The 11,869-nt window shown below is 41.6% G+C and overlaps 1 protein-coding gene across 2 annotated transcripts; it reads left to right on the top strand.

Moving 5' to 3' along the window:
- Nucleotides 1-2,174: 2,174 nt before the first annotated feature.
- On the top strand, nucleotides 2,175-5,127 carry LOC147417505 (putative isoprenylcysteine alpha-carbonyl methylesterase ICMEL1). 2 transcript variants are annotated; one of them, XM_086506823.1, is made up of 5 exons: nucleotides 2,555-2,692; nucleotides 2,771-3,113; nucleotides 3,203-3,389; nucleotides 3,470-3,584; nucleotides 4,129-5,127. In XM_086506823.1, exons 3-5 carry the CDS (start codon nucleotides 3,270-3,272, stop codon nucleotides 4,866-4,868), a joined length of 975 nt encoding a protein of 324 aa, XP_086362949.1. In that variant the 5' UTR covers nucleotides 2,555-2,692; nucleotides 2,771-3,113; nucleotides 3,203-3,269; the 3' UTR covers nucleotides 4,869-5,127. The 2 variants fall into 2 exon arrangements, with proteins under 2 accessions (XP_086362948.1, XP_086362949.1); XM_086506822.1 differs by lacking the exon at nucleotides 2,771-3,113 and having other exon boundaries at nucleotides 2,175-2,692.
- The last annotated feature ends 6,742 nt before the right edge of the window (nucleotides 5,128-11,869 follow it).

Here is an 11,869-nt window from a genome sequence, read left to right as displayed (position 1 = left end):
ATTTGGACTTACCTTTGAATTTTGGAACCTCAGCATTTTGGAAGTCTTAATGGGCTAAACGTTAGGATCTTTGAAGCCCATTGATGCACATTGCTCTTTTGGAGATGGCCCCTCCTTTGAATCCCTATTTTCCCTGCTATGGATCCCTACTGTGGCCGGTCTGCCATCTTAACAAATATTCTAGCTTTTTCTCCCCTAGTACTTCCCCATATTAAATGATTAGTTTCACATGAGAAAATCATTTAGGAGAACTAGACATTAGTTATTAAGACATTACCTCTCTCTTGAAATCATAGTCGTCCTCGACTATGGGGTAGAGAAGATAAAGCCTATTCATTAGTCCTTTTTCTAGCGGGTAGATGATCCCTATCTTACCCTACGACATCGTTCCAGAATGGATGACTAATCCATTTGGTGCTTGAGAGCCTGAGTTGCCGCAAGCATGTCTGCAGATTAGTCCTATCTATCTTCCATAGTAGAGTGACAAGCTCTAATTGGTGTTTGGAAGATGTCGTCTCCACAAACTTGATTCTAAGCATGCATACTACTTAACATTTGTGCACAATAAAGAAAAAGAGAGTTTTATAAGACAAAAACTTTGTTCATTTTAAACATTTGTACATTTGCTTACTCTAGGGAAGCATTGTAAGCATTGACAAGGTTTAGGTTATCCTTTAATAGTATGCCTTGCATCCATCTAGCATCGTCAAAAGGATAATTCTTAAACTTAATAAGATACCATCGGATAATCTTACCGCCTCTTAATACCTTGTCTTCATGTTGGAGAATGGACTCGGGCTGCAGCACCTATTCTTGGTCCTCGATCTCCGATGGGTCTTCAATAGTTGGTTCTTGAGGTGGCTCTCCTTTGTAAGGCTTTAGTAGGCTCGCATGGAAAGCATTGTGTATGAGCCAATGACTAGGCAACTTGAGTTGATATGCCATCTCATTGATTGGTCTAAGAATCTGGAAGGGACCATAGTACCTTTTTGCTAACTTAGCATAGTACTTTTGGTGTCTCGTAGGATTCTTGCCTGTCGTGTGCCTTAATCGAGCCTTGGGAAATTTAAGCAAGACCCAATCATTTTCTTTCAAGGCTTGGGCTCTTCTATGCTTATCAGCAGTAGCCTTTTTTCTTTGTCGTGAGATAGAGATAGCATCCTTAATCTTTTGGGAAGATTCTTGTAGGTCTCGGCTATACTCATCTGCAACAAAGATCTTCCCGTGTACCGTAAGTAGCGGGGGACTTTTGGATCTTCCCTCAATTACCTCAAAAGGTGCTTTTCCCGTGAAAGTATGTACAGTGTTATTGTAGGCATACTCCACTAAGGGTAAGTACTTCTCCCATTGGGACCTTTGATCTACTTCCGTTACGTAGGCTTTTAGTAGATCAATAATTGTTAGGTTAGCTATTTCACTTTGGTCATCTGTTAACGGATGATAGGCCAAAGAGAAGTTTAGCCTTGTCCCTAAATTCTCAAAGAGACCCTTCCATAATTTACTGGTCATTCTAGGATCTCTATCCGACACTATGGAAATTGGCAAGCCATGATACTTGAAGATTTGTGAAATGAAGAGGGTTGCCATTTGATGGGCTTTGATAGTCTTTTTGACAGGTATAAAATGAGCTTGTTTACTGAACCTGTCTACTACCATCCATACTCCCGTATTCCGATGGATAGACTTAGGCAATCCAAAGAGAAAATTCATGGATATGCTTTCCCATGGTGAATTAAGGATTGGCAAAGGTTGAAGCAATCCAGGTTGCTTCCCTCTATCAAACTTCGTCTTTTGGCATACCACACATTTAGAAATATACTATTGTATTTTTGCTTTCATGGTAGGCCAATAGAAATATGTTTCAATCCCTTTTAGAATAGACTCGATCCCTCTATGCCCCGCATAAGGAGGAGCATGAGATTCATACATTACTTTCTCACGTAGTGAGTTAGTAACGCATAGTCTATTGCCATAGAGAAGATAACCATCTTGTACAGTAAAAGGTTCCTCTTTCTTCCCTAGTGTTACGTTTTGTACTTGAGTCTTCTCGTAGTTAAACCTTGAAGTTTATGTTACGCTTTGTAAACACGATGTGTGTCATGGTGGTCGCGTGAGCTAGTCTAATCAAAAAGGATACGCGTAACGGTTGTTATCCACTTGAGCATGTGAGAGGAGGCCAAAGAAAGTGGGGTGGAAGCGCGACCACACAGTAGCTATTAGAGACTCTCAGAGTCGAGACTCACAATGGCGAGACTCGAGTGTGAGAACTGAGAGACCCGTACACGGGAATGAACTTTTATAAGCCCCGGAGCTCCTGTGTCTCACTGTGTGTGTGTGGAGTGAGAGAGAGAGAGAGGGAGACGATGGCCTTAACCATGGTGCTAATGGCGATCTATAATGCAGCGGCCCATGTGGCGTCGACGCAGGGTGCGTGGCCCAAGGCTAGGCTCGCAGCCCTGTTAACTTACCTGTTTGTGAAGGAACTCCTGGGCTTCGCGATGATGGTGCCCTCGCTCTCCCGCTCGGTTCTCATCTACTCCTCTCTCCCCTCCTATCCTATGGCGTTACCCACAATTACTATTGTCAAGAAGCACAATCGCCTGCGTCTGCCCCGTACGCGCCTCCCATGGCTCAACGGCTTCAATGTGTCCGTTGTGCGCAATGTTGCATATGGAAAAGCCAAACGCAATCTGTAAGTGTTCATCCTCTCCCCCTCCACTTGCAATTCCCTGATTGATCTGTATTCCATAACGAAGAGAAGTCATAACAGGCCCCTTCAAAGCTGGCCTGAACTGGACAGAGGGCATTGTAATTACTTGAGAGTCGAAGTTCATCAGTATCTTTATAGTCAGGGGAGATTGGCTTAGGAGAGTTTCACTCACATACATTATGCGTAATGCATGAATGGTATACTCTTGACATCGAATACCCTGTGTGGTAGCAGCTGTTGAAGCTTTGTACTTCCAGGAGTGCCCATCATTCGTCAGCTCTTGCAGGTTTTCCCCATTGCCGCCTCTCCATCTATGAAGTAAAGAGCAAACCAAGTGTGAGAAGTGCGGTGATGCCAGTTCAACCCGACTAGTTTTACTGAGGGCTCCGATTGTGGTTTCCCAGTACTGTGACTACCTCATGTGTTCTATCACATTCATAGTGAGCATGTGAGACTACACTTTGTTGAATTTCGACATTGTTGGTGCTTCAGGCTGGACGTGTATGTGCCGGGTGCAGCAACATTTAGTCAAGGGCGACCGCGTAAATGGCCAGCTGTGATGTTTGTGCATGGGGGCATTTGGGCTACTGGCAGTAAAGAGCTTTTCTCTCATTTGGGTGCTTGTCTTGCACATTCTGGAGTCCTCACAGTGGTTGTACAATACACTCTCTTTCCTGAGGTAGCATAGCAGCCTCTCTTCTGTCTTTCAAGATGTGGTACCACTATAATATGCATTTCTAAGACGAGAGGTTTCTGCAGGTCTTAGCATGGGAGCAGGTAAGGGAAGTTTCGAGTGCCCTGACATGGTTTCTGGACAATGCCGAGCAGTTTGGTGCAGATCCTCATAGACTTACGCTTATGGGACATTCAGCGGGTAAGCCACATTCTCTCTAGAGTGGCTTGATGAAGGTATGACCAGGGATTTGCTAAATAAATTTTGGACAACCCATCATGAACAAGAATTTATTTCTATGATGGGATGAGGAGAAATGTGTAGTTGCCGTGTCACAAGGGGCATATGCAATACTCCCATGTACCCCCAACGTGATTGATGATGATGTTCGGCATTTTCACGTGGGAACGTGCATCGACAATGCTGATACTCCTTTATCCTGCATATTGATGTAGTCTTATGCTGAGATTAGTGGTGTCTATGATGGAAATCCTCACGTGGCACATAGTCGCTGTCCACGTGTGTGATATGGCAATGTTGCTATCTCATCCATGAAATTTTAAACCCTGGCTGATACACAGATCTGGCACTGGGCATCTACAACAGTTTCAACTCCTTATTCTGTGCTTGATTGATGTTTGTAAGAGTGATATGTTGATGCCTTCACAATCCTCATACCAACATCATTATTGTTAATTTGGTAGCTTGATGTGGAGCGATTCTTGATGGAATTTTGGCTTTGCAGGAGCCCACTTGTGCACCCTTGTGTTGTGGGAGCGATTCAAGGCTGCTCAACACTTGCAACAAAGGCGGGCAGCTGAAGCCGGCTTTTTGGTGCCTCAACTCCAGCCAGAGATTGACGAAGAAGAGCAAGACATAAGGCAGCCTTGCAATTTTATAGGTATGGCTGGAGTATATGACATTGTGGAGCATCTCAAGTATGAGCAAAAGAGGGGTGTAGAGGCTTTGTCATGCATGACACCGGCAATGGGAGGGAAGCATTTATTGGAGGCAATGTCACCTGTGCATCTCTTTCAGAGTATGGGGGCAGGCACAAGCATACCCAACATTGGTGCAGACCAAGGCAGTGTACCTGGAAGCATTGAAAAAGCAATAATTGATAACATGGATAGTTTAGGCGCTGTTGATGCAGGCTTATGTGACAAGAGCATCGAAGGTGGCAATAGTGAAGTGCATCATGAAGCTACAAGTAACTATGATGATGTGGGGGTAGTGATTGTCGGGGATGGCTCTCCCTGTCGCCAACATTTGCCAAGGTGCACCATCATTTGCAGCTGGGGTGACATGGTTGTCCCACCTGACAGCTCCATTTCCTTTTATACCGTTTTGCAAGAGCAGCTTGGTCACCAGTCTCAGCTTATCATGTTTGATAATCTGATACACAGTGACTTTATCAATTTGGACGGGCGCTTACCCGAGCAGGTGTCGCTGCGAAGGCATATCCTTAGCATTTTACAGCCTTGAGACTCTTTTCCCATCTGTGTCTCTCTCGGGCCCTGGGCAGTAGAAGTCCTTGACATCTAGCGTGAGTTTGTTCCCCATTCTCCTACATTGTATTATGTTCCTGGCTGTTATCACTACCTTGTAAAATGTGGTTAATCCACTGGTGCTGACTGGTGGCTCATGGGAGTCTCTGCCACCAGCATCCATCCATTGTGTCGGGATTGGACCCTCAAACCATCTGAGCTTTCATGAATAATGACACACACCGCCCCATTTATCATGTGCCGCTCAGGTTCTTTGTATGATATGGTATCCTGAGGTCATAACTTTACAAAGGACCATCTGCAAGTTTCCTTCTTTACCTAGGGGGCATAGGGTCACCATACCTTCAGCTCCATTGTCACGTATGTCACATGTTGAATAGTAATTGATCTTCACCTGCACAAGCATAAGGTGGCTCCGAACACGCCACACATTCTAAGTATCAAATGTCATGTCACCTTAGATTCCCAATGCACTGTGTGCCTATCAGTAGTCGGCATTTTTTTCAACTCTAGAAAGAGGGGCCATTGTGCAATGCAAGAAATGCTCCTGGATACCTTGTTGATGACATGACAGGAGATCAATTCTTCATTCAAAGGCATGGAAGGACACCTAGCATCTCCACCCAAAGACTCTTTCAACTTGCTGCTCCATATCATAGTCGTTGAGAGAACATCCACTGTCAAGGCATGCACTGCTTACTCAAATTCTTCTCTCATGTTCAAAATGAAGGAATCGAGTGGAGCCAGTCGTGGTGGGGGCCCAAACAATAAGCTCAACAGAAAACGACATTACATTACCCAAAGTATCATGATTAGCTTTGACTGCAACACCATGTTCCTTCATACCACGGGTGGATCGTATGTATTAGCCGAGTTAGAACTCCCAGGGACGAGTCATGATGAGGTGGGGAATCTCCCTATTCCGGGCTGGAATAGGCAAGGCGGAGGCCGAGCCTGTTCCCTGTCCCGGCGCCTCGCCTATTCCAGCCCGGAACAGTGGGGGTGAGGGAGATTCCCATCCGTCATGCATTTTCCTGTTCACTGTTAGAATGCTAATGCAATGGACGGTTGAGATTGCTTGAATGTGCTGGAATACGCAGGCCCAAGGCATGACCGTTATTGGTTACTTTCTATGATAGCTTTGCCTCCTCCATTATTGTCACATTTGCACCAACTATTTTTCATATTACTATGCAAGAGTCTTTTGTAGCCGATTTTGGACATGTGGTGCTCATAGCCTAGATTGCTCACAAGTAACAGTTTTTCCAACCAACAAGGGAAAATTATTTAAATTTGTCTAATATTTAGTATTAAAATAGGAAAATTTTGACAGTTTCTGCACCAAAATGTATATAACTTTACCATTTTCGTCGATACAAGCTTGAATTCTAGTAAAAGGACTTTGGAATATCCACCACTGAATCTTACACAAGAAATGATGCATGTATGGAAATGATAGTTTATTCACATGCAGGCTACTTTGAGATTGGTGCTACAAACCGCAGTAGTTATCGTGATATTTTCACGGTTTTCCTTCATGGAAATGTGTCACATGCACCAACAATTCCTCTTATCTACATAAGAAAGGTGGTAAAAATTTGCTTACTATTGTAAGTAGCAACTCTTTCACAGTTGTTGATGGACTATATGTACCTCGGATTAAGAAGAACTTATTATCTATCTTTGTGTTTGTTAAACCACATTAGATATCGTGATATTTTCACTTCTCTTGGGGTTTTCCTTCATGGAAATGTGTCACATGCACCAACAATTCCTCTTATCTACATAAGAAAGGTGGTAAAAATTTGCTTACTATTGTAAGTAGCAACTCTTTCACAGTTGTTGATGGACTATATGTACCTCGGATTAAGAAGAATTTATTATCTATCTTTGTGTTTGTTAAACTTGGTTTTGTAATAAGATTTGTGGTTGTGATACATGTATTCATGATCTCAATGTAGGTAATACGATTTAACTCAATGTAGGGAATACAAGGTAGGTAATCTCAATCCTATGTAACTCATACCTAATGTTTTGATAATAACTCATACAGTGGGAATTGCATTGATGACTACTCAAGATATGCATTGGGTAAAGCCACTTAATGCAAATTTCAAAATACGCTTTTAAGTAATTCCTACTTATGGTTGAAAATGTATGCTGATGTAGTGTGGGCACCCTCTATTCAAATCAAGGGAGGGAGTATATAGTTAAATAAAGTAAATGCATTTATGACTAGTCATGGGAGAAAATGCCAATGTATCGAGCTATATACCCCTCATATGTAAGAATGTCAAAATCCAAGCTTTTCCACATGTGTTTTACCTAGAGGTTTTCATGTGATAAGGTTGTGAGATGTAATTTTGACCATTACATGTAAGAGAGCAAGGGCTATATGTTGTCTCATCCATAATCTTAGCATATTTTGATCAGTCAAGATGTAATTTGTATGGAGATTCTTTTATAGCCATTATTGTCATGTAGTAAAGAGATATATGTTTGGTCACAAAATATGTATGATACCTATGTGGGTTTCAAATAATGTCACAAATCTGCTTATCATACTGATCGAGATATATGTGATATATTTGATGAGGAAAGGGCTGAAAATGAGGAAGCTAGAAATATGTCAAAATTGTTGGTGCAAACTTGTTCAAGTTTTCAACATGGCTCACATGCATCGGATTGCTTTTCTTTTGGTTGTTTTGAATAAGTGAGACGAGGAGAAATCAATTTCATTTAATGAAGAAATAAAGTAAAAACAAAGTGGCTTATTGCTACAAACTATTTGATGAATGTGACTCCTCATAGATGCTATAGTCATTGAAAGGTTGTAGGTCTTCAAATAGTTATATCTCTAGGTGTTGTGGAGTTTCTTAGAATCTTCTTTGTGCAATTGCACCTCCAAGCTTGTTTGACGTTATGTAGTTTTGAAATTAAGGAAGATAAAATAAAATGTACTATTTAGAGATGCTAATATGGTTTTAAATTTGAGTTATGAGATATATGGTGATTTCATTTGCACAAACATGTTAATTATGATGTTTTAGACCATTCATACATTCTCTCCATGTATACTTGCTTGGATTATACTTCACTCAAGAAATCTCGCTTGGTATTATATAGTAACACTCAATGTCAATAAGAATGGCCTTGTGGAAGAAGGTTATGCCCAAGAGAAAGGCATGATAGATTTCAATAAAAAAATTTGCTCCACTTGTTGTATGACTACCATTTATTATGGTTGGAATGTATATGAGCTAGACTGTTTTTGAATGATGATTTATAAGAGGAATTTATATAACACAACCTCGTGGTTTGTTAGAAAAAGTGTAGGCAAACAATAATTCTACGTTGAAAAAGCTTTGTGGGGGCTTTGTTAGGCTTAGAGCAAGTCTTCGTGCTTGGTATGAGAAGATACATGCTTAATTGGTGGCACATGGTTTTCAAAATAGTCAATTAGAGAGCACTTTGTATGTCAAACATGTGGATTATCTACTTTCAATCATCTTCACTATGTTGATGTCATGCTACTCCCTAAATCGCAAATGAGAATCTTGCACACTGCTTATGTTAAGCCAGATTTAAAGGCTTGTTTTAAAAAATTAGACTTGGGCATGTTCCATAGAGCAAGGTGATGGAGGTTCTGCATTGTGTCAAACAAAGTATGTCAAGACATTGTTGGATAGATTTTTCCTTGAGAATTGCAAGCCTGTTGCCACTCCTATGGGAATATTTTTCTACTTGAGTGGCTCTATATGTTTTATCCTAAGGGGGATCATTGCCACCCAACATGCTTTTTTTGACTCAAATCAAATTAGTTGTCGCATATGTGTCGCGTCATGCTTGGCAACTCATGCATGGCGTGGTTGAGCAAAAGGAAGCCTGCTGTGGCCACTTCTAGTGAAGCTATCTTGTGTATATGCTCAAAACAAAGCAAATTCTTGCGAATATGCTACATGATGGAGTCTAATGGTATCCTATGCTCTTTGCCCCAAATGAAAAGGCCAACATGCATTGCTCTGAAATCCAAAGATGTCACTCGTCTGTAAGAACTTCATAGAATTCTCCCATTTGTGAAAGATAGCTCAGCTCTATTTCACACGAAGGCGAGGCTTAAGAGTGCATAACATGGTACAAAGATGCAAACGACAAATAGCTGCAAGTAGTCTTATGCCACCTAGGCACATTGTATATAATATTGGCAAAATGATTTAATACAAGATTCAAGTAAATATCCTTTTTTTTAGATTAAAATATTGAGGTGGCAAGATTGACATGGACTTTGGAGGAAAACCACTCAATCCACCCAAGTCAAAAATTTCCATCTTCTATTCTCCACCAAAGCCTCCCAACGCCCCCCCCCCCCCCCCCCCCCCCCCCCCCGGTTGGGGGACTAAATGACACCTTTGAGCTAGAGGGGATCAACAATGGAAGATGAAAGATGATTGCACATTGTGGGTAAAGGAAAAAAACATTGCAGGATTGGGTCTTGAACTTGCAACCTGCATGATCCGAGGCCGAAGCTTTACCATTAAGCAAGCACATATGAATTTTTTTTGGAAGTAACACTTTGTTATATAATGTAAAAAATGAGGGTGTCGGCCTTCCTATACAATTCACATTTTCATCACACACAATTCACATGGTGTCTGCATTTGATCGCATGCATATCACAAAGATAATGGCAATGCTCACACAGCGTGCCCTGGTTCATATGGAGTCTACGACATGATGACATCTTGATCATAATGCTGTAATTCCCTCCTAGTTCCCCCCCCCCCCCCCCCCCCCCCCCCCCCTCTTCAACTACTACACTAAAAAGAGTAAGAGATATCGTGGATGGGTATCTAGCTCAATCCCTTGGCCTCAAATCCAATGTGGCAAAAGCTTGCTCCTCGCCCACCCTTCTCAAGAATTGCAAATCCTCAATACTTTGATTGTCGATGTCACTCAAAGGAGTAAGATGCAACCTTTCTTCTTCAAGGCCCATGTATTTGCCTCCCCTGTGCATGTAAGAATTGAAAGGTTTTCTTTACGTTCACATCTTCACGTTGTTTGTAGCTTCTTTTGAATCAATTCTTGTTGCTCTTTGCTTTTTTGTTCTTTAGCCAACCCCTAAGTGGTTTCTTCTAATTTTGTTTCCATTTGTCTTTCACCCTTTGCTTTGAGAGTTTCCAAATCTTACTCTATTGCTCTCAATCTTGATGTGCTCCGATTGCGACCTTTCTTCCCAATAGGTGTAGCATTATGGACAAGAACTCTTTGCATGCGTATCCTCCGTAGTCATGGCTTGATGTCTTGTGTATGCCCCATGAGGTGTGTAAACCCTTTGCCATTGAGAAGAGTAGAGTAATCCTCACTAGCATATAGCTAGTTGTATACATCATGGAGAATCAATAAGCTGCTAATTTTTAAAGCTATTATTAGCTTTATTTTAGGTGAAACCATCCGCCGTCAATTGAGGGAATCTCAAGCTACTTGACCTATTTGAATCTCTTCTCTCTCCACCCACACATGTGCGCGCGTGTGCCCGCACACACTTACACACAATACAAAGCTTTTGTATTGTTCATGAGAGTTAATCAATGTAAGTTTCTTTTATTATTTTCTATTCAATGTCGTCACTAGTGTCAAAATTCTATTATGTCAACAATATATTTATCACATAGGGTACGGGAGCCAATGAAAGGTAAAAGGATGGGTTAGAGACTAAGGACAATGTTTGAATAAGCCACCATATTGTTTTTTATTATTTGTACTCCCAAGTGTTGTTATCTTTTGACTTAATTTTGATTCAAAATCATGGAATATCATGGAAGATTGAATTGGAAAGATTTGAATTTCTTTGAATTTGCTCATACAATATGAGTGTACCTAAACCAGATCCTACCCTAGCTCTTTTCTTAGGATTGCTCTATGTGAGTGTGTGCGTGAGAGAGAGACTGTGACTGGCTATCTAGCTCAATTGCTTGGCCTCATTCCAATATGGCAAAAACTTTCTCCTCACCAACCATTCTCAAGAATTGCAAATCTTCAATCCCTTAATTGCCGATGTCACTCAACCCAAAGAAGAGGAGTGAGATCAACCTTTCTTCTTCAAGGCATGTGCCTTTGCCTACCCTATGCCTGTAACTACTAAAAGGCAGCTTTATGTTCAAATGTTCACATTTTTTGCAATTTCTTTTGAATCAACTCTTGTTGCTCTTTACTTCTTGTTCTTTAGTTAACCTCTCAAATGGCTACTTCTAATTTCCTTTGTCATTGTCGTTCACCCTCCACTTTGTGAGCTGCCAACTCTTCCTTTGTTGCTCTCGACCTTGATGTACTCCTCTTGCTAGCTTTCTTTTGTTCACCCTCCGCTTTGTGAGATGCCAACTCTTGACCAGGCCGACTTTGCCACAACTTAGTAGAAGGAACCTTGACAACATCATTGGAATTCGCTTTCACAAAAGAGACATACAAAGAGTACACTGTACAATAAGTCAAACGCTTTGCTCTTCAAAATAACCAAATTTCCCTGGTGAATAATTGCGGAACCATTGCCAAAAACTGTAGTATAACCCAAATCATTGTTGGGGTAAAGGTGATGTGCCTTCGCCCGAGATGTCTAGCCGCCCATTGACCACACTTACCCTTATTCATTATACGTATACATGAATAAGGAGCACTCTCACTTCTTCTCCTAAGAGGCCTACTTTACCCACACAAATTGTTACTTCTTCTCCTCTCCCCTTCCCCACATGCACATGCACACGCACGCATTTGTGCACTTTCAAACTAGTATCAAAGCCTCTGTGAGACAACGATGGTAGGATGGTTCTTCGAAGCTTTGCAACAACACTTTGCATGTGATCGATGGCCACGGAGATTGATGTTTGAGCTTGCAAATCTAGATCCAATTAGAGCGGGGAGCACCCGGCTCGACCTGCCTTCTCAGCACGTGCACGGCCTTCTACATGTGGCTAAGGCTTAGAC

Source organism: Adiantum capillus-veneris, chromosome 30 (genome assembly GCF_014529385.1).
Source record: "Adiantum capillus-veneris isolate H3 chromosome 30, ASM1452938v2, whole genome shotgun sequence".
NCBI lineage: Eukaryota > Viridiplantae > Streptophyta > Polypodiopsida > Polypodiales > Pteridaceae > Adiantum > Adiantum capillus-veneris.
Note: the sequence above shows the minus strand (reverse complement) of the source record. Positions and strands in the feature narration are given on the sequence as shown.

What these genes read in the sequence shown, in the direction of transcription:
- LOC147417505 (XM_086506822.1), top strand. Translation starts at nt 2,289, where the DNA reads ATGAACTTTTATAAGCCCCGGAGCTCCTGTGTCTCACTGTGTGTGTGT. An exon ending in AATACACTCTCTTTCCTGAG is followed by an intron (nt 3,390 to 3,469) that starts GTAGCATAGCAG and finishes AGGTTTCTGCAG; the next exon opens with GTCTTAGCATGGGAGCAGGT. An exon ending in GCTTATGGGACATTCAGCGG is followed by an intron (nt 3,585 to 4,128) that starts GTAAGCCACATT and finishes TTGGCTTTGCAG; the next exon opens with GAGCCCACTTGTGCACCCTT.